This window comes from Lithobates pipiens, unplaced genomic scaffold (genome assembly GCF_037356315.1).
Source record: "Lithobates pipiens isolate NorthernLeopardFrog02 unplaced genomic scaffold, aLitPip1_a1.2 Scaffold_18, whole genome shotgun sequence".
NCBI classification, from domain to species: domain Eukaryota; kingdom Metazoa; phylum Chordata; class Amphibia; order Anura; family Ranidae; genus Lithobates; species Lithobates pipiens.
In genome coordinates, this window is record NW_027507758.1 from 220413147 (window position 1) to 220436904 (window position 23758).

Genomic DNA, 23758 nt, shown 5'->3' on the forward strand with positions numbered 1-23758 from the left:
TGAGAAATTTGAATATCTCTGTGTGCCTGTGTTCAAATAAACAGTTCATGTTCAGCAGCCAAAACAAGTACTGTCTAGTTCTTGGTTGTCAGCAGTTGGAATATCTGATATCTATTCAGACTGGAAGGAAGCGGTATATGACAAAAGCACTCAAGCAGTGTGTGAGATGTTTGATTGGTGGCAAGCAGTGGAACGCTTCCTGCAGTCTGGGACATCCAAACCTCCACCTGGATCCAAGATCAGAATAGCAGACTTTGGTCACCCCAATAAAGATATGGATCTGATATCGAAGTTCCCAAGGCTGCTGCAGATCGGCCTTTCAGCATACTCCCAGGCCTGTGTCTGCAGATGAATACCTGGAGCTCAAGCAGGAGATACAGTGGTGTGAAAAAGTGTTTGCCCCCTTCCTCATTTCCTGTTCCTTTGCATGTTTGTCACACTTAAGTGTTTCGGAACATCAAACCAATTTAAACAATAGTCAAGGACAACACAAGTAAACACAAAATGCAATTTGTAAATGAAGGTGTTTATTATTAAAGGTGAAAAAAAATCCAAACCATCATGGCCCTGTGTGAAAAAGTGATTGCCCCCTAAACCTAATAACTGGTTGGGCCACCCTTAGCAGCAACAACTGCAACCAAGCATTTGCGATAACGTGCAATGAGGCTTTTACAGCGTCCTGGAGGAATTTTGGCCCACTCATCTTTGCAGAATTGTCCTAATTCAGTTACATTAGAGGGTTTTCGAGCATGAACGGCCTTTTTAAGGTCATACCACAACATCTCAATAGGATTCAGGTCAGGACTTTGGCTAGGCCACTCCAAAGTCTTCATTTTGTTTTTCTTCAGCCATTCGGTGGTGGACTTGCTGGTGTGTTTAGGATCATTGTCCTGCTGCAGAACCCAAGTTCGTTTCAGCTTGAGTACACGAACAGATGGTCGGACATTCTCCTTCAGGATCTCTTGGTAGACAGCAGAATTCATAGTTCCTTTTATCACGGCAAGTCTTCAAGGTCCTGAAGCAGCAAAACAGCCCCAGACCATCACACTACCACCACCATATTTTACTGTTGGTATAATGTTCTTTTTATGAAATGCAGTGTTCCTTCTATGCCAGATATACTTGGACACACACCTTCCAAAGAGTTCCACTTTTGTCTCATCGGTCCACAGAATGTTGTCCCAAAAGTCTTGGGGATCATCAAGATGTGTTGTGGAGAAATTGAGACGAGCTTTGATGTTCTTTTTGCTCAGCAGTGGTTTTCTCTTTGGAACTCTGCCATGCAGGCCATTTTTGCCCAGTCTTTTCCTGATGGTGGAGGCATGAACGCTGACCTTAACTGAGGCAAGTGAGGCCTGCAGTTCCTTGGACGTTGTTGTGGGGTCTTTTGTGACCTCTTGGATGAGTCGTTGCTGCGCTCTTGGGGTAATTTTGGGCAGCCGGCCACTCCTGGGAAGGTTCACCACTGTTCCATGTCTTCGCCATTTGTGGATAATGGCTCTCACTGTGGTTCGCTGGATTCCCAAAGCTTTGGAAATGGCTTTATAACCCTTTCCAGACTGATAGATCTCAATAACTTTCTTTCTCAATTGTTCCTGAATTTCTTTGGGTCTCGGCATGATGTGTAGCTTTTAAGGATCTTCTGGTGGACCTTACTGTGTCAAGCAGCTCCTATTTAAGTGATGCCTTAATTGTGAACAGGTGTGGCAATAATCAGGCCTGGGTGTGGCTAGAGAAATTGAACTCAGGTGTGGACAACCACAGTTATAGTATGTTTTAACAAGGGGGCAATCACTTTTTCACACAGGGCCATGATGGTTTGGATTTTTTTTCACCTTTAATAATAAACACCTTCATTTACAAATTGCATTTTGTGTTTACTTGTGTTGTCCTTGACTATTGTTTAAATTGGTTTGATGTTCCGAAACACTTAAGTGTGACAAACATGCAAAGGAACAGGAAATGAGGAAGGGGGCAAACACTTTTTCACACCACTGTATGGATAGGACTCTGGATTGGAGCCCTCCAGGTCGCTGGTATGCAACAGGGCAAGTGCTTTCCAACTCCAGAGCAATGGGCCAGTGACCAGCAGGCATTGCGGATGGCAGTCCTGGAAGAGTTGGACAGGCTGGTTCAGCAGGAGATGGAGCTGGACAATCGTTATCGGGCTCTGCAATGGCACACAGAGCATGAATATTTAGGGGAGACAACAGAAGCCTTTCCGGAGGCATATGACTTTGGTGGCTCTGGATTGCTGTGGTAGAGCCTTACAGATTGTTTTGGATTTTTGTGATGAAGGGGAACCTACCCTTGAGGACCTATAAGACTACAGATAGGCTATGCTCAGCCTTGTAGGGGCCTCAGAGCTTAAACCTGATCTGGACTTTTTGCCAATTAAAGAACATCATCTGAAACGGGCATACAGAAAACTGCTAGAACACGTTCAGTATCATACCAGAGAATTTGCAGTGGAAACTCTGGGGATTGTGGTCTCCAAAGCTGAAGTGCTGACAACAGAGCAGAGCTCTGCTAAGCTCTGCCCAGCACCGATGACTTCTTCTGGGTTCTACGGACAGGAGTTGGTGAACCTCTATCGCCCTGATATTGGCATCAGGGTCAAACATCACTGAGCTCTGCCCAGCACCAACAGCAGCTTCAGCCTCCCTGAGAGAAGAAGCAATTGGCCTTTCTCTCTCACAGATCAGCTGCGGAGCTGATCTGTGTCTCACCTTTACTGCTGTAGGTTGGCTGGCATCTGTTGTTCCACTAGCTGGTGTTCAGCTCTGTGCACTCTGCAGCTATTGGTGTTGCCGCCCATCACCTGTTGCCTAATATATGTTTCCTTCCTGCTACGTGCTGTCCAGCTCCTCATGTGCTTCTCTATTTAAATCCCTTTCAAACCAGCTACTGATTGCTTGAGCAACATTTTTTTTTCTGAGCTCCCTTCATGTAACCTGTTTTACCTGAGCTCTCGTGAACTGATCTCTTGTTTACCAACCCGGCTTGTTCTGATTACATTGTCTGCAGCCCTGCCCTGACCTTGGCTCACTATCCGGCTCTCCTTTGCTTCATCCATCCATTCTTCTCTAACAGTGTCTTCTAGCGAGCAGGGTGAACCTGGGGGTCGAGACCTGGGGTCAGCGCGCAGCTAAGCCCAAACCCTCGTGAGGGGTTCCCTGGCGGAACACCGGCTGGCTCGTCGATTCCAAGCCCTGGGGGATCCCGTGTCACCTGCTCACCTGTGGGCTCACTGTAAGTAGTACTGTGACAGTTTGGTCAAGCTATGAGCGCCTCTGAGAATCGGCCACTGACCGAGGATTAAATGCAACATCTAGTTCAGAGACTTAACTCCCAGCAAGCTAATCAAGAGCAAATAATGCTGGTTCTTCAGGATCTTGCCTCCCGTCTGGATCATCTGCAACTCGCTGCATCTTCAGCTCCTCCCGTTCCTGCTTCAATTGCTCCCGTCTTACCTGCTACACCTGGCAATCCCTGCCTGCATCTGCCATCGCCACCTCATTTTTACGGTGATCCTAAGGCCTGTTGGGCTTCATTAATCAGTGTTCCATCCACTTCAAACTTTCCAGCCACCATTTTCCAACTGATTGCACCAAAGTCGCATATATCACCTCTTTCCTCTCTGATGATGCTCTAGCTCGGGCCTCTCCACTCTGGGAATCACCCGATTCTATCACCTCTGACCTCCAGCTCTTTTTGGATGCATTTTGGAAAACTTTTGATGAGCCCGGCAGAGTGTCTACGGCTGCAGGGGCCCTCCTTCATCTTCGTCAGCAAGAAATGTCATTCGGCCAATACGCAGTTTAATTCCGTGTGCTGGCCGCTAAACTCAAATGGAATACTGAGGCCCTTACTGCTACCTTCTGGCAAGGCCTATCTGACCGTGTCAAGGATGAACTCGCTGGATGCACCATTCCTACAACATTGGATGACTTAATCGCATTGAGCATTCAAATAGACATTCACTTCCAGGAGCGGGCCCTGGAGAAATCCAGATCCACTCGTCTCCCTGCTGGTCGTCCAGCACAGGTATTCCAAAGACCGGTGCAATCCTCTCCTTCTTCAACCTCTCACGCGTTGGAAGAACCTATGCAGCTTGGGCGAACCCGCCTTACTCCTAAGGAACGTGCCCGACGCATGGGATTTGGCTTGTGCCTTTACTGTGGTGATAAAGGACATCTTTTGAACTTCTGTCCAGTCCGTCTGGGAAACTCCAGGGTGTAGGTCACTCGGAGGGAGGTGATCTAGACCGATCCGTTAATTTTGTTCGCTTCCCTCGTTTCACCCTTCCTGTGGCTATCCACTGGGCTCGGAATACCTATCAGCTCTCTGCATACGTGGACTCTGGTGCTGCTGGGAATTTCATTGAACAACCTTTAGCTTCCGAGTTGGGCATTGCCTTTGTTGCCTTGGCTATACCCCTTTCCGTGACCGCAGTAGATGGCTCCTTCTTGCCTATGAGTCCCATCCGGTTTAAAACCCCTCCTATAGAGTTATGCGTTGGGGCTTTGCATGGTGAGGAGATCTCTTTTCTAATTTTGCCTAAATTCTCCAGCCCCATCATCCTGGGCCTTCAATGGTTGCAGAAACACTCCCCGCATCTTGACTGGAATTCTGGTATTGGCTTGGGGTCCTCCATGTCAGCAACAATGTATTTCCAAGGTGCTACTTCCTCCTTCCATTCCTCTTGCTGAGACCTCCACAACTCCCATGTTGCCTGCCCAATATCAGCCCTTACAAGATGTTTTCTGCAAAAAGTCCGCTGATCGCCTTCCTCCAGTCTTTGACTGCTCCATTGATCTTTTACCTGGGACCTCTCCTCCCCGAGGCAGAGTCTACCCTTTATCTATCCTCGAGACACAAGCCATGTCTGAATACATTCGGGAAAACCTGCAAAAGGGTTTCATCAGGAAATCTAACTCACCTGCCAGAGCCGGGATCTTCTTTGTAGAGAAAAAAAATGGTTCACTCCGTCCATGGGGGTCTTAACGCCATCACCGTGAAGAACCGATACCCTCTTCCTTTAATTTCAGAACTCTTTGACAGACTGCGAGGTTCTCATGTTTTTACTAAATTGGATCTTAGAGGGGCCTACAATTTAATAAGAATCTGTGAAGGAGACGAATGGATGACCACCTTTAACACCAGGGGTGGACATTATGAGTATCTTGTGATGCCCATTGGCTTATGCAATGCCCCAGCGGTCTTCCAAAATATTGTAAATGAGATCTTTCTTGACCTTCTGTATGTCTGTGTTATTGTATATCTAGATGATATTCTTATTTTCTCACCAGACTTACCTACCCATCGTCTTCATGTGAAAACTGTGCTACAGCGTCTACGGGATAATTTTCTATATGCGAAATTGGAGAAATGTCTGTTTGAACAAACACAAGTTCCATTTCTGGGCTATATAATCTCATCTCAAGGCCTCCTCATGGACCCAGCCAAACTTCGGGCCATCTCCGAGTGGCCCCAGCCATCTGGTCTTAAAGCCACCCAACCCTTTTGGGCTTCACCAATTACTATCACCAATTAATTCGTAACTACTCTACCTTGGTGGCCTCTATTACATCGCTCATCCGCAAAGGTGTCAATGCTCGGCTCTAGTCCTCTGAAGCCATTGAAGCTTTCTGCAAACTCAAGACAGCCTTCCTCTCCGCCCCAATTTTTCTACACGCGGACATTACTAAACCCTTTTCTTTGGAGGTGGATGCCTCTTCAGTAGGAGTCGGTGCCATCCTACTCCAAGCTCAGCAGGGCAAGTCTCAACCTTGCGGATTCTTCTCCAATAAGTTTTCTGATGCAGAGAACTATACCATTGGGGACCGTGAGCTACTCGCTATTAAACTAGCTCTTCAAGAATGGCTCTTCTAGAGGGTTCTCCCCATTGTATTACCATCTATACTGACCATAAAAATCTGCAGTATTTACAATCCGCGAAACGCTTGAACCCACGTCAATCTCGCTGGGCCCTCTTTTTGCCCGCTTCAATTTTAATATTACTTTCCAGGTGCCAAAAACCTTTGAGCCGATGCCTTGTCCAGGTCGTTTGACATCAATGATTCTGAGAATCACCTAGATCCTGGTCCCATCATCCCTCCGCATCGTATTCTAGCCACTACTCAGCTCCAGTCTATGCAGCCTCCTCCAGGTAAACCTTTTGTAGTTCCTGCTTTTTGTCCCAAATTCCTTGCTTGGGCACATGACTCTAAGTTCTCTGGACATCCTGGCATACCGCGTACTTGTGATCTTCTTCAGCGTCATTATTGGTGGCCTTCTCTTTGTAAGGATGTCAAGGAATACATTCAAGCTTGTACGGTTTGTGTACTATCCAAATCTTCCACGTCTGCCCCTTACCAGTGCCCGATGTACCTTGGCATTGTATTTATATGGATTTTATCTCAGATCTGCCTCCCTCAACAGGTTCTACAGTCGTCTGGGTAGTGGTGGATCGGTTCTCCAAAATGTGTCACTTGATTCCTCTCCAGGCCTTCCTTTTGCTCCCAGTCTTGCCACAACTTTCATTAAGGAGATCTTTCGTCTTCATGGGATGCCTTCACATATCGTCTCTGACAGAGGAGTTCAATTTACTGCTCGGTTTTGGAGAGCCTTGGCCAGCTCCTTTGGGATTAAATTGTATTTTTCATCTGCCTTTAATCCCCAGTCCAATGGGCAAACTGAATGTGTCAATCAAAATGTAGAACGTTTTCTCTGTGCCTTCATCTCAGCCCACCAAGATGACTGGGTGTACCTTTTGCCCTGGGCAGAGTTTGCCTGAAACCATCACGCCAATGCCAGTTCTGGAAAATCTCCTTTCTTCACTTTTTATAAACGAGCTGAAATACTGAAACCTATTTTTAGCGCCACATCCCATAATTTCTACAAAGAATATATACAATTTCTCAAAGGGACTTTTAAAGCGCAATAACACCACATTATATAAAAATATATATTTTTTAATACAATATAGAAAACACATATAAATGCATAATTGAATTCAGTACAAAAATTACATAGAATAGATATGAACAGTTGCAATGCAGATATATCTCAACATGTTTTGCCATATACCATAGGGCTTCTTCAGGAGAATTCATTTATCTCGCATAAGCACATAATTTCTGAAATAAAGAAAAATCAAAAAACACATAAAAAACACTAATCAGTATAATTATAATTTTCACCACACAGGATATCATAGAGACCACAAGTCTCGACCTCAAAAGCTGACCTGTACATTTCAATTGAACTAGTATGGATACTCCACACATGGCTAGATAAAAGCAAGGATCATAAGATGATACCATAGAGAGGGATATATTCTAGAAGGCCATCTGTTTAACACAAAAAAGGATGTGTATATATATATATATATATATATATATATATATATATATATATATATATATATATATAATAAAGGAAAAAGATCACACACATCAATAGAAAATATCCAAACCCAAAAAAAGGGACATACCTACAATTTTGTCAGGATGCCCAAGCTTCTGCTGGAAAACTGGACTTCTATATATTGATGTTAAGGGATTACACCCCAAAATAATCCACAAAATGAAGTCCACAACACAGAGGGGAATTAACGGTATAAAAATACCAAAATCCCCAGCTAGAAATATAAACAACAAAAACCTTTTTAATAAAAAGGAATGCACATAAAATATCAAAAAAATAATTTTGGTGGATCTTCCATAATATATGTGACCTCTTACCTAAATACTACTCCTCTCATTCAGAGTATTGGGCAGCACATCCCTCCTGGGCTGGTCAGCAACACATACTGACCACAATGATCTTTTATAGCCCGTTTGGCGCCAAAATTTGGCACCAAAAAGGGTGAGGACACTTTGAAGTCACTTAAAGGCGCTGTCGTGCCGGGAATGATGCCCATGCGGCGGAAATGACATCAGTATGCCGGGAAATGACGCCATATCCACAAAAAAACGGAAATAGCGTCACAGTATTAGCGCAGTGAGACAGGAAATGACGACCAGACAGCACCATCCGACCGGAAATAGCCAAAAATTATCCATAAAACATCCTGCAGTCACAATTCATAAAGACAACCAAAATATAGGCTGCCAGAACGATACCGGACTATCAAGATGAGCAGACCTCCGACTAAACGGCCAATATGCTGAAAAAGTGGTCACCTCTGTAAAATAAACAAAATAAACAAAAAAATGCCTATAAGTTGGTTTGGCATCTGAAAATATAATAAAGTGACTAAATTGGTGCCTCCCCCTGGAGCTAAAACGCCACAGCAGAGGAGCACCCTGGGTGTCCATATGGTACATCTGATCAACATGCTACCAACCACTATTTATTAATTACAAGGTCCAACATATATTGAAAGACCCAAATCCATTCAGGAACCAAAACAAAACACTGGAATACTGTAGATTTAAACTATAAAGATCTTTTTTATATACAGAATAGATTTACAAATACCCGTCAGCTCAAGAGTCGAACACAGAGGGTCACCCAGACACCCTGCAGAGGTGTTACATCTCACATTTTAACTCAGAAAATTAACAAAAAATACTCTATAAGATTAAAGGAGTTAAAAATCCACTAAAAATAGCAATGTGCGACTTACAGAAAAGGCTTAAAGCTCAGAGACTCATTCAAGCCAGGATGGACAGTGGCAGCCTGGGTATAAATCCACTTTGATTCTCATTGAAGGAGAATCTTGTCAATATCTCCCCCCCTTTCAAAATCAGGAACATATTCAAGGGAAAAAAAACTTCATTTTAGAATTATCAAAGGAATGGTATAATCCCATGTGTCTACTGATTGGAGTTTCCATCTTCTTCTTGTTTATAAGGGAAACATGGTCCCTTATACGATGGAAAAAAGTCCCTTTTGTCTTACCTATATAAAAGGCTTGACAATCATATTTCATAAGGTAAACCACCTCTATGGTTTTACAAGTTGCACAGAAATTTGGTCTGTACAACTGACCATTGGGGAGAGCCATTGGGGGTGTTCATTAATAAACTACAAAATTCGCATTTTCCACATGGGAAAGTTCCTCTACGTGTAGATCCTACCTGCAAAGTTAAATGACTATGAACCAATTTGTCCTTAAGTGAACTGGACTTACGATAAGTTATCTGAGGATAAGTTCCGACATATTTTGATAATACCTCATCTGCAGACAAAAGATGCCAGTACTTTTCAAAAACGTGGCGGACTTTCTTATGTTCACCTGCATACCTGGTAATCAAATGTACCTTAGATTCATTTTTCAATCATTTTTGTGAGTGGATCAAGACTCGTCTCTCTTTCTGTTTTGCCCTTTGATATGCTTTTTAAGGCAAGCTTTACTATAGCCCCTAGCAGATAGATGTCCCTGCAGGGCTTTTGCTTCAGACTCAAAGTCTTCATCCTTACTACAATTTCTCCTTACTCTGAGATACTGGCTATATGGAATACTCTGGACAAGGGACTCGGGATGAGAACTGGTTGCATCCAGCATTGTATTTCCCGCTAGAGGCTTTCTGTAAAGAGAAGAACCTAATGTTCCATCTTGATTTAGGTGGATAGTAATGCCCAAAAAGTTAATACTTTTCTGATCACAAATCATTGTGAATTTTAAATTGTATAAATTGATCTCCAATTGAAGAAAGCCGTTAACTCATCCCGAGTCCCGGTCCAGACGATAAATATGTCATTGATACATCTTTTCCAGATCAAAATCTTCTGGAAAAAGTCATAATACTCAGAAGAAGAGAATATCTCACGCTCCCACCCCCCCAGGTACAGGTTGGCATACGATGGGGCACATTTGGTCCCCATCGCTACCCCTGCACCTAGAGGAAGTGCGGGTGGACGAACATGAAGATATTATTATTCAATATGAACAGTAGTTCAATTAGAAAACTATTATAAGATTTTGCCCCGGCCCTCGTTCAGACAGGAAACCATCTATGACTCGAACCCCCAATTTGTGGGGGATCGAGTTATAAAGGGCCTCCACGTCTATGGCAACCAACCAGGCCTGCTCAGGAACCCATAGGCCATCCAATGATCGTAAAAGGTCAGATGTGTCCTGAATATATGAACTCAGGTATTTCACATGCGGTCTCAGGTAGTCATCTTCCAGTTTACTTGCTGGTTCTCTTAAACATTCTATGCCTGAGATAATTGGACGTCCAGGTGGAAAATGGGCATTCTTATGTCTTTTGGGCAGGGCATACGTAGTAGGTGTTCTAGGGTTTTCAACCATCAGATATTCACAGGTTTTTTGTCTATTAAGTCCAAGCAAAAAGCTTGAACATTTAGACGTTTATATTTCATCTGTGTATACTTCACCTGAGCCAAAGGAACCGGTCTATACCATTGCCAATTTGACAACAGATCCATAACCATTGCTTTATATTTATCAATATCCATTACCACTATATTTCCCCCTTTATCGGAGGGTTTGATAATCAAACTATCATTGTTTTTTAGAGAGGCAATTGCTCTACGCTGTGTTATACTGATATTGGATCTGTTGTCAATTCGTTGCCATTTGGTATTCTGAATCTCTCTTGATACTTGTTAGATAAATGCCCAAATATTAGGATTTCCTTGAAGTACAGGAAAACATCTTGATTTTGGTTTATAAAGGGAAAGCGGAGGAAAACAAGATCCTAATTCAGAGTCTAAAGAAGGTAGTGGATATGGTGATGGATCCTCCAAAGGATCACTCATTGGATTGCTCTCCTCCCAAAGTTCCATTAACTAATTCAAGGCTTTAATTTCATTTATGGTTTTATTCTTCCAAATATCATTGGAAGAATCCTCCTTTTCAGAATTTTTATAATCCTTGTCAAAGATAACCTTAAACATTAACTTTTGAGCAAACAGATTTACATCCTTAATAATTTCAAAAGGATCCACCTCCTGGTCAGGACAGAAGGTCAAGCCCAGGCTAAGAACCTGAGCCTGATCTTTCGTTAGCGAGCAAGAGGACAGATTGATTATTTGGAAGTTGTTTTGTTTTGTAATTTCGGTGTGGCCCCCAATAGGTTTGACAGCTTCTTGAGGTCCACTCCTGACTGAATGGAAAAAATTGGAGCATTTCAAAGTTCCACGGTTTGGGTAACTATAGGAAAGTTCCCTGACTGTGAGGTTAAATTTAATTGGCTTACCTTGGATGAAGCCAAAAATTTCAATGTGGAAACCAATGCTGCATTAGTGGTTTCATTCCGAGAATTTCTGAGGTTCATTTGACAAAGGTATAGGCTTGCTCTGAGAGTGAAGACCCGAACGTATGTTATCTCTTGGGGTGCGTTTTGCACCAGACAAATTCTGAGTTAAACGATCTGCCTTACGTTTTTGAAAAGCCTTTGTAGAATTCTGAGAGGAACCTGCTTGCTGTGAAGAAGAGACAGAAGAAAAGGTTGATTCATCAGAATCAGAAGGTGTTTGATTAGAGTTTGACTGTCTTTGAAGTTTCTTTTTACGTCCACCTCCATCAGTTCACCATTTATATGCTGTATTCGTTTCATAAGCAAGTCTGTCTCTCTAATATATGTTTTATCTTTAGTTCTTAAAATATCCGCTACAAACACTTTTAGATGTTTTTCAAGAGTCTCTAAAAGAAGAGTCAGACACCAAACTATTGTTTTCCATATATAATTTCTCAATTTCAATATCAATGGTAGCTAATTCCTTAGAATAATGTAAACATAAAGATTCCATCATTCTAAACATACAGCATTTCAAATTCATCTCCCAATCTACCTTAAAGTCAGACTCAACCTTAAACAAATTTGGAAAAATTTGTATTCTAAGACCCCATGGTACAATTTTATCCTCTATATATTTGGCAAAATGTTTTCTATTCCAAAATATACAAGCCTTCTTCTCCAAAAGTCTTTTCAGACTAGTGAAAAAACAATCCAACGTAATACCTCCTTAAGTGGCCCCTTGTGCCAGATGTATTTGGTCCATCAGACCTTCAAATCCTGAACCTCTGTAAGTCGCCATTGTCAAACAAAAGAAAATCTATAAACAAGAACACAAATAAAATTAACTTATAATACACATATACAATAAAAGATATAGTTTTCATGTATCAGCTCACCAATGTCGGTGTTTTCCACCTATTATAGATCACAAAGGAGAACAAATATTATAAACGAGCTGAAATACTGAAACCTATTTTTAGCGCCACATCCCATAATTCCTACAAATAATATATAACATTTCTCAAAGGGACTTTTTAAGCGCAATAACACCACATTATATAAAAATATATCATTGCAACTGTTCATATCTATTCTATGTCATTTCTGTACTGAATAGACATGTGCATTTAGTTTCGTTCAGAATCGAAATTCGAACGAATTTTCATTATTCGGACATTCAGATGCATCCGAATAACCGAATTACAATGCTAACGAATTCAAACGAATTTCGAATCAAATTCGAAAAATGAAATTTTGCCATTTGGGGCCATGTATCTTGGGGCCACTTATAGCTAGGAACCCCAATTTGGTATGCACACACAGTAGAACTAGCACTACAACATATCCAAATTTGGGGTTTCTAGCACCAAGTGACCCAGAGTTACGGGGCCCCAAATTCGGGTCGCAAAATGTCATTCTCTTCTGTAATATAAATGAAATAAGGAGTGCCATGTGACCTGACACGAGTGCCGCGTGACCGGCCACGAGTGCCGCGTGACCGGCCACGAGTGCCGCGTGACCTGACACGAGTGCCGCGTGGCCGGCCACGAGTGCCGCGTGGCCGGCCACGAGTGCCGCGTGGCCTGACACGAGTGCCACGTGGCCTGACACGAGTGCCACGTGACCTGACAAGAGTGCCACGTGACTTGACATGAGTGCCATGTGACCAAGTTGTGTATTGTCCACTTGCCACGTCACCTGCCACCAAGCAACCCCAAATATGGGCAGCAGAGAATGACATTTTGCGACCCGATTTTGGGGCCACATATCTTGGGGTCACTTATAGCTAGAAACACCAAATTTGGTATCCAAACACAGTAGAGCTAGCACTACAACATATCCATGTTTCTAGCACCAAGTGACCCCGAGATACATGGCCCTAAACTCGGGTCGCAAAATATTTATGAATGCGGTTGAAATAGTTTCGAATGCGGTTGAAATAATTTTGAATCATGTTGAAATCATTTCGAATTCAGTAGAAATATTTTCGAATTTGGTTGAAATATTTTTGAATGCGACCGATTTTTCGAATTCGGTAGAAAACTAAACGAAATACGAAAACGAATTTAACGAATATAACTAAACGAAATTCATTAATTAACTAATTAAAACGAAATGATACTAAACAAATGTTTTCCTTTTGCACATGTCTAGTACTGAATTAAATTATGTATTTATATGTTTTTTCTATATTGTATTAAAAAAATATATATTTTTATATAATGTGGTGTTATTGCGCTAAAAAAGTCCCTTTGAGAAATTTTATATCTCCTTTCTTCACTGTTTATGGGCAGCATCCATATGTTCCCTTCCCTGTTCCCATTTCTCCTGTTGTACCAGCAGCAGCTGAGACCCAAAGGTCCTTCAACTCAATCTGGAAAGAAGTCTCTGGGAATCTTCATCTAGCTGCTTCCAGGCATAAAACGGCGGCAGATCGTCATCAACGTCCTTCTCCTAAGTTCCTGCCTGGCGATAGAGTTTGGCTCTCTACCAAGCACATCCGACTCCGGGTACCCTCAATGAAATTTGCCCCTCGCTTTATTGGTCTATTCCCTATTCTCCGTCAGATCAATCCAGTTGCTTTCAAGCTCCGTCTGCCCTCTCATCTCAGGAGCCCCAACGCCTTCCATGTCTCCCTGCTTAGGCCACTGGTCCTCAGTCGCTTCTCTCAGCCTTCTTCTCACCCTGCTCCTGTGGCTGATACCTTGGATCAGTATGAGAATAAAGAAATATTGGACTCCAAGTACTCCCGGTGGAGGCTACTCTATCTCATTGATTGGAAGGGCTATGGTCCGGAGGAGAGGTCTTGGGTTCCTGCAACCTATTATGGGATGTATATGTATATGTAGATTAGCTGTGAGAGGGGAGGGGAGGAATTCCTCAAACAGCTCTCCCTGCTGATTGGACAGTCTACTGATGAGAAGTTTGAATATCTCTGTGGGCCTGTGTTCAAGTAAACAGTTCATGTTCAGCAGCCAAAATGAGAACTGTATAGTTCTTGGTTGTCAGTGGTTGGAATATCTTATATCTATATTCAGACTGGAAGGAAGTGGTATATGATGGAGGCACTCAAGCGAAGTGTGGGACGTTTTGTTACAAATACTTTTTCAAGGCACTATAAAAACTGACAAGTATTCAAATCCCTCTCCACTCTATCCAAAACTAAAAAAAAAAAAAGTTTTGTCTTTAGTTATACTTTAACTCTCATGACTGACACAGTTGTACTTTTAGCTCTCTTGGTTTTAGTTTAGTTTTAGCATTCACAGATCACATAGATCAAAAATAGTTGTTTGGTTTTATATTGGTGCTGGTGAGCTAAATCACCCACTGGCTCCTTCTTCTTCTACTTCTTCTTCTTCTTCTATCTACTTTTTTTTTTTTAACATACTTCAACTGTGAGATCTCATTTGATCTCATTATTGTTGTTCCCAACTTTGGGTTCCCTGACCCATTATCCAGTCTAATGCCCTGTACACACGGTCAGAAATTCCGATGGAAAATGTCCGATCGGATTATATTGTTGGAAAATCCGATCGTGTGTGGGCTCTATCGGACTATTTCCGTCAGAAATTCTGACGGACAAAATTTGAGAGCAGGATCTCAAATTTCCAGACGAAAAAATTTGATCAGACTTTTTCCAATCGTTTGTAGAGAATTTCAATTGGACAAAGTGCCACGCATGCTCAGATCAAATTACGAGACCAAAGCTGTTGGCTACTTTAATCCCAGACTGTCTCATTTTGGTGCGATTCCGGATCCAGTAATTTGGGCCAGAGTCGGCATCAAACAATTGAAACATATAGTGGGGGGGACAAGGCTGTACACATTTGATCAACTGAGAGAAAAATATACCCTTCCTAATTGGTATTTCTTTCGCTACCTCCAGTTGAGGCACGCCTTCCTTACTCAGTTTGGTTCTGATACTTTGGAACTGGGTGTGTCTCCCCTGGAGAGCATGCTGCGAAGGGAGGACCTGATAAAACGCCTCTCTGCAGTTTATAGAGAACTATTTGTGGAAAGGCCAAAAATGCTTACAAAGTGTAGAGACACATGGAGTGCATTGGTTACGGATTTCGGGGGGGAGGATTGGGATGATATGTGGGATTACCCATTTAAGACGCTAGTATCAGCCAGAGATAGGCTCATTCAATTTAAGCTTTTACACAGGGTGTACTATACCCCGACAAGGATAGCTGGGATATATGGCACAGATGCGGCAGTGTGCTGGCGCTGCCCGGACAATCATGCTGACTTCGACCATGTGTTCTGGCGGTGCCGGCAGATACAGGTATTCTGGAAGGGGGTGACACACACTATACAGACGGTGCTTTCGGTGCCGATTCCTGTTACGGTAGCGATCTGTTTACTCGGGCTGGTGGAGGAGTTGGCGCCCAGAAGGGCACAAAGAATTATGATTTCTCTTTCTTTGTTCTATGCCCGTAAGGCTATTCTGTTGTGTTGGAAGAGTCCAGAGCCACCCACGGTGTCATTCTGGAAAAATATAATTAACAAATCGCTACCAATGTATAAAGCTACTTACTTGAGCAGGGGATGCCCTAAAAAATTTGAGAAAGTGTGGCAATGTTGGCTAGATGCTAATGGTACTGTGAATTAATCCATTGTGTTGGGGCTGGGTTTTTGATTTCAGGCTTGCTATGCTGGGCGGGGGAGTGATATGAGTATGATATTTTTCTGTATGCGGGTTGGACGGTACTGTTATGGATGTCTTAGACATGTAATATTTGTTATAGTTGGAAATATGGAATGTGATTTAGTATTGGTCGGAAGGCTGCACAGGGGATTAAGGGGGGGGGGGGGGGGGGTTGGTATATGTGTGTTGTACTGTGTGTGTTGATAAAACTGTTAATAAATAAAAATTTACAAAAAAAAAGCTGTTGGCTACTAGCCTCTACGTAGCCCTGTCGTAACGAACGAACGCCATCACGTTCCGAACGATCTGATTTTCCGTCAACTTTATCCGACCGCGTGTATGCAACACCAGTTTAGGACAAAATCAGTCAGAAAAAAATCTGACAGATTTTGTGGTCGAAATGTCTGACTGTGTGTACAGGGCATAACTCTTTCTGCTACATGTTCTGTAATTTAAAATAAAAGATCCTTTGGGTAGAGTGGTACTGCAGCAGAACAGCTGGGAACTTAAATGCAATGTGCTTTACCCTTCTTTGGATCTACATTGTGTAAATTTGTATGTAGGCTTGTAAAATAGGGCAAAGGAGGCATTTTGCAGAAACCTTTGGAGCTGATTTTTCAATGGCAAAAAAGTAGCAAATGCATGTTTTCTAACATTGGCTGCTATTGCCTTCCAGTTAAAATCTGGCCAATGATTTCCCATATACATTTGCCCATTGTCTGATCCAGTGAAAAAGGCTGGATCAGGAGACTCATCTAAAGCCTGATCAGCTCTAATTCAATCCTTCCTCCCCTTCTTCCCATAGCAATTTTTTCTGCTGATATTTTATTTCTATTTTTTTTTAATATTAGTTCCAATTTTGCTTTTGTTTTCATTTGTTTTATTTCTCATTTGTGTTGCATAACAACAAAGTGCAAGTTGAAAAAAAATAATGCTTTTTTTTCATGTGCACGTAACGTTTCCATATTTTATTCAGGGAACATAATTTTACTGTCATTTTTAAAGGGGACAGGTTATAGAATAAAATGTATGCTTTTTGTTTACTCCAAAACTACTTTTTTTTTTTTAAGTTTGCTGAAAACAGTAAACACAATTTTTATTTTATTTTGTTTAAGTCTTTTTGTCAAAAAACAAAACAAAAGTGGAGAAGGATGTATTACTTTTGTTATCAAAGGCTCTGTTCCTACCTAGGCATTTTTGGGCATTTTTTTCTGCTGTAAGCAGAACCAGAACTAAAAATGCCCAACAAGACAAATCCCATTCATTTCAATGGCCCCTGTTCACATCTGAGCATCTTGTCATCTGAAGCAAAACGCCTGAAGCTCAAAGTATAGGAGCTTCTTTTTTGGCAGATTACAGGCGTTTTCCATTTTTTTATACATTGGTGATCTTTTTACCTGTACAAAAGCGTGGCAAACATCTTTCTGCCTGAAAACAAACGCCCAAGCTTAAACAGAGTCTTAAAGTGGTTTCTAAACTCAAAAGTTTTTTTTGTTCTTTTTACCTTAATTCATTCCTAATTAATTCTAAGGTAAAAAACAAAACAAAAAAAATCACTACCTTTCCTATGTACTGCCAATCTCTAAGCACTTACCTGCCTCCTGCCATTGTTCCAGCACTGTCTCGGCTGCAGCATGGCATGGCTCCCCTCACTACCTGGTCCCACAGGAGACACTGAGGGCAGCAGAGCCATTGGCTCCTGCTGCTGTCAGTCAGACTTCTGTGATGAGATAGCAGGGGCTTAGCTTACCAGCGCTGTGTGGGTTTAGGAAAGCACATGGGCCAGGTCAGGAGCACATGCATATGGATACCCCCTTAGCACCAGGCCTGCTAAGGAGGCACCTGAGGAAGGAAGAATGGACAGCTCCAAAGAGGAACTGCCAGAAAAAGAGTTAAGGGACATCTCTGTGCAATATCATTGCACAGAGCAGGTAAGTATAACCTCTTTTTTTTAATTTTAACAAAAACAAAACATCCTTTTAATCTAATTTGAAATAGAAGGTTCTTTGTGAGAAAAAATGAAGTCAGCCGTTACAAATCCTATAGCTGCTGATTTTTAATAAGAGGACACTTATCTGTCCAAGTATCCAGCCCCATCCTCACCTGGGCTAGTTCATTAGCCTTCGGGTTCCCAGCACAGGCATCCTAACTGTGAGCAGCCGGCAATGCGGCTTTCAGCTTCACAGCAAATTGCGCTGCTCTCTAAATAGTCCCCCCAGTCTTCTGGGACCTATGACGTGTCCCAGAAGACTGCGGTGAGTAGGGTTGCCACATCATCCCTTTAATCCAGGACACGCATTAATTACACAGGTTCTATGGCTGATTAAGGTTGTAATTAAACTCACTTGGTGCATTATCTGCATTAAATCAGCTTCAGAACCTTGTAATTAATATGTGTCCTGGATTAAAGGGATGATGTGGCAACCCTAGTGACAAGGGAGAGGGAGAGGAGAACTTCCATTCGGATTGCCTTGACAATCAAGTTAATTGGCTTCTGTTCAAAATTGGCCCTAGTATATGAATGGAGACCTGGATTGTGGGCTCCTTGAGGGTAGGGACCAATGTGAGTGTGCAATCTACAGGTATAGGGACAATTGTAGACACTCACTCAGATTGGACTGGTGTCTTTTATAAACCTTACTATGTAACTTAAAGCCTAAACGTAAATCTTTACATATACTCAGTGAAATGACTAGCCCCAGGTGATACACAGGGATGAAACAAATCCTCCTCCATAAGTTGTACCTGTCGATATGCAGGCCTCTCTTCTCTACATCCTCTTAAAACACACTGATAAAAGGCTTTTTCTTACCAGTAGAAGGCAGAGGACAAGGATCTGATGTCACACACACTGCATAACTAGAGCACAGAGCTAACTGAAACCTGATTTGAGGGAATGCACATACCCCACCGAACAAATAATCATGGGAAATGTACACAGCTGATGCTGTCATTTGTCTGCTGTGTGCTGGATGGAGGGGGCTGTCGATTCAGTATAGATTTTAATGACTGACTCATGCAGATAACAAAGGGAAGAGACAGCAGAGAAAAAAGACAGTGCTTTGGATGGAGTATATACTATAGAAAGATATGCTTTGTTCAAAGGTTTACGATCACTTTTAAGTCGCTAATAAAATATGGCACAACAATCTTAAAACTATTAAAACTTTAGGTAAAAATTGCATTACATTTTTTTGAAACTTTTATGCTTTTTGTTTCATTGATGTTTATATCCCTGTTGGAAAGAAAATGCTCTATTTGAGTTGGTGACCACTGTAATGCTGTATTGTTTGCGCTCCTAATTTTAAACGTAGAATGCCCATGTTATTACATTCCTTTTGATGTTTTTCAGGTGCTTCATGAACCTTTAATTGATGAAGATCCAGTATTTATTGCTACTTGTACCGAACGGGAACTTCGTAAAAGGAAAAAGAGAAAATTCAGCCTTTGGGTTCGACAGTGTTCTTCTACAGGCTTCATATGTCAGGTGAGTGGTTTGCCTAGTGTATTTTAAAGTGTCACTAAACAATATCCGTATTCTCCAAATATAATCCATACAAATTTCCCAGAAAACATGATACTGCATACGCTTATATGGTGATTGGTCTACACCTGACAAACTAATTTCCCCTCCCAAGGGTGTTCCTGAGCAATATCCTATTGAGGAGGCTTTCATTATTTGTGGACTTTTTTCTTGCCTTTACAAAACACTGACTATTCCTGTCACAAATATCCCAGTGTTTAAGGATCCAATGGGCAAGAGACTGTAAACTTCTTCTAAGTCCTTATTCTCCTTAGGAAACCCTGCCCTGCAATCTACCATTGCTGTCATGTTCATTTGCCAAACATTGGGGGAGTGGACCAGGGATATGCCCAAGGCATCTGTATCCATCCTGATAGATAATTCCGCTTTGAAACAATTATAACTAATGCATGTTACCCTGCCTTAGGCTGGATTCACATCTATGCATTTTTAGTGCTTTTTGCAGATTTGCGCTACAGAACGTGTTCCACAGGAAACCATGTTAAATGGACTGTAGTGCAAATATGCAAAAAGCACTAAAACTGCACAGGTGTGAATCCAGCCTAACTGTGATGGGCTTATGAATATCACGTATATTCAGAAGGAGTGTCGTGTCTGTTCATATGCCAAGAGCACTTTGGCTTACAAGTTGGTTTGCAGAACAGTGGTGCAAAAAAAAAAAAACTACTGTGAATGCCCTTTGATGGAATGTCTCTTTGATGCCTTCCTGGACAACTATTTTTGCAAATTCCTTATTACACATAAAGGAGGTAGGCTTTCTGGCCTCTGTGGACATCATGGGTGCTTACTTACTGTACATGTTCCCAATTTTTCAGCATATCAATGCTATCTGCATTTTGCTGTGGGTACACAAGACTACATGTTCTTTGCCTTTGGTCTGTCCACTGTACCTGAAGTAATCATCTGGGTGCTAACCTATGTGGTTTCTCTGTTGCATTAATTGGGCATTTACATCATGGAATATTTGGGCAACCTCTTGCTGAGAGAACAGTCAGCTCAAACCATGTCTGCTAATGTCCATAAGATGGTTCAGACTCTTCTAAGGTTCTGTTGGATCCTAAACCTTCAGAAGTTCGCACTGGAACCAACACTTGGAGTATCTTTCTTTTTTCCTAGATACTGCTCAGTCCCAAAAGACAAACTCCTGACTCTCCAGGCTCAAGTTAAGACTCTGCAGTCAAGGAGCCATTCAGCTCTTAATTTTTGCATGTGTATTATGTGCTTGATGGTCCCATATTCTTAATTCCACTCCAGACCATTAAAAGTCAATTTCTTGATCATACATCACGGGACACAGGAGCTTCATTACATAGTGGGTTATATAGGCACCTCTGGTGATTGGACACTGGTTGACCCTAATTAAGGAGAATTCCTCCCCTATATAACCCCTCCCATCCGGGAGGCACCTCAGTTTTTTCGCCAGTGTCTGGTCGATGGTCACGTAAAACTTAGCTCTATGCGGGTCCCGGCGAGGGCCGAAGGGCTACAACAAACCGGATCCATACCTCGGGCCGATATTTGACTCCCAAGATGGTATGGTACCCGGGCCTCGTCTGCCGAAGACACGAGGTTTTGCCTGTAAGTCCTCTCCATTGGAAGACTGGACTCTGGGACAACCAGACTTGGGGTACTGTTGACTCAGGGCGCCCGTAAGTTTCTGGCAGAGTTTTTTACAAGGCCCAGGTAGGAGGATCTTTTCGTAAGAACCCCAGATACGCCTGAAGGTTGGCTAACAATACCCGCCGTGATGGGTGAAGGCTGGAATTGGTCTGAACACAGCAATTCCTGCGGCGGGGAACAGGTATGGGAAGTCATCCTATATATTTAATATATGAATGGATTTCTTCATTGTGAGTAGTTGTATGTCTTACCTGGTTTCCACCACTTGAGGGAGTAAGAGCAGCCTGATGCATACTTACATGCCTTTCAAACAAACACGCTCAGTGAAATGCCTGGTTCTCCCAGCTACTCACGTCTCCTTGCAGTCCCTGCCACAATAAAGGTAAAAAAGGGGTCCCACGCAGATCAGGGGGTCCCATGTCACTCCTTTTGGGTTCTCCTCCCCCCCCCCGGATCCCGCGGTCCTCGTGCACGCGCGCGGGCGCGCTCCCGGCCTAATGGGGAAGGGGGGGGTGTGGTTGCCAGCTGTGCACAATCAGGTGCTCTATGCTGCAATGCAGGCGCCAAAACGGCCGATTTAAAAGCCCAGAGCGTCAGGGGACTGTAAGGTGAGACACAGGAGCTGTGGGCTGTAAGCATCCGTGGGATTGGATCCAGGCGAACCCTAAGACACCTACTCGGCATCATATTGTGCAGTTAAGCTAATATTGATTTATTGTGAGACTTTAAGCACAAACAAGTGATTGCATTTTACATTAGTAACTCTGCTTTGTAGCTCAGTACTATGTCTCCTCGTAAGAGGGTTTCAGGGGCAGGTAACAAAAGCACTGGCAAATCACCGCCTAGGTCCAGGGGTTCCAAAAGTGCATGCAGATTACCATCCCCCTCTGCAAGAGTGGAGCCTGCATCTCAAGACGAGTCAGTGCCCCTTTCAGGCTTTGCAGCCTCTCCTAATGTCGCAGCCCCGGTCCATGTCACTGAGGACTCCCTTAGGGCTACATTGGAGAGTTTTGAAGGGAGGATAATGAATTTTATTTCTGCTTCCCTAAAAGATAGCAGAAAAAGGGGTAGATCCCCTCCCTCTGCTGAAATCCCTCTCTCAGACAGCTGCTCTGAAAATGAGGAGAGATCCCTATCTTTAGAAAGGGATCATGAGCAGTCGGATCAGTCAGAGGATGAGGAGTTAGTCCCCTCCTCCCAGGCACTCAGAAAGCAGGTGCAGTATTACACTGAATTGGTGCGTACCACATTCAGAATGCCGGCTGCTGAAGTCGCTACATCCTCTGTCTCTTCCCTGGGAGTCAGGAAAGCCCCACAGACTGCTTGTTCCTTCCCAATTCATCCTTTAATGGCTGACTTGATGTATGAGGACTGGGGACATCCCGATAAACTGTTTACTCCTCCCAAGAGGTTTTCTATGAATTATCCCGTGGAGGAAAGTTTCACCAAGAAATGGGGGGCCCCGTCTGTTGATGCGGCTATCTCTTGTGTGAATAAAAACCTAACTTGTCCTTTGGATAATGCACAGGTATTTAAGGATCCAGCTGACAAAAGGCTGGAAACCTTGTTAAAAGCCTCCTTTTCCATGGCCGGCGCTGTGGTGCAACCTACAGTCGCAGCCGTGGGGTTGTGTCAGTTCCTTAAGGAACAGGTCAAACAAATGTTTGAACTCCTCCCCAGCGAGGAAGTAGTGAAATATGCAGAGATGCCTCACATCTTATGTTTCATAATTGATGCGATTTTGGATTCTGTCCAACAAGCATCACGTTTGTCCCTCATGTTGGTACACATGCGTAGGGCTCTATGGCTAAAAAATTGGGCCGCTGAGATGTCATGCAAGAAGCATTTGGCTGGGTTCCCATTTAAAGGGGAACGTTTGTTTGGAGAAGAACTAGATAAATTCGTCCAAAATATCTCAGGAGGTAAATCTACACTCCTTCCAGTCAAGAAGAGTAAGCGTCCCTCATTCAGGCGTACTCTTTCTCCCGAAGCGTCAAGCTCTAAACAGTGGCGACGGCCTTCCCAGCCCTCCGCTGCTAGAAAGCCTCAGGGCCGAGCCCAGGGACAGAAGAGGACTTGGGGGCGGAAGCCTGCCAAGCAAACCTCCAAGACCTCCTTGTGAAGGGGCGCCCCCGCTCGGCCGAGTGGGGGGAAGGCTCCTGCGGTTTGCAGGCGCCTGGCGGGAGGAGATTCAGGACAAATGGGTGATCTCTTCGGTATCTCTGGGCTACAGGCTAGAATTTCAGAAGATTCCACCCTCTCGTTTTCTAAGGTCAAGGATCCCCAGGGATCCGATAGAGCGGAAACCGCTACTCCTGGCCTTAGATCAGTTACTATCCCAAGGAGTGATAGTAGAGGTGAGCCCGAAAGATCAGGGTTCAGGGTTTTATTCGAATCTCTTCACCGTTCCAAAACCAAACGGAAGTGTCAGACCTATCTTGGATCTGAGAGACTTAAACCGGTTTCTACACATCCAGACCTTCCGGATGCAGTCTATACGCACTGTGGTTTCCTCCCTGCAGGGAGGAGAATTCATGGCATCAATAGATATCAGAGATGCATATCTCCATGTGCCAATATTTCCCGCACACCAGAAGTTTCTAAGGTTCGCGGTAGAGCAGCGCCACTTTCAATTTGTGGCCCTGCCATTCGGCCTAGCTACGGCCCCCCGAGTCTTCACGAAGATTCTAGACCCTCTCTTAGCAACTTTAAGAGTTCAGGGCA

General features: G+C 43.1%; 1 protein-coding gene across 1 annotated transcript in view; it reads left to right on the plus strand.

Annotated features, from left to right (window-relative positions):
* PGBD5 (piggyBac transposable element derived 5) overlaps positions 1-23758 on the plus strand; it is a 265648-nt gene that overhangs the window by 136223 nt on the left and 105667 nt on the right. Inside the window, exon 3 of the mRNA XM_077486583.1 lies at positions 19223-19357. Coding sequence (XP_077342709.1) covers positions 19223-19357 — 135 coding nt within the window. The remainder of the gene's footprint in view (positions 1-19222; positions 19358-23758) is intronic.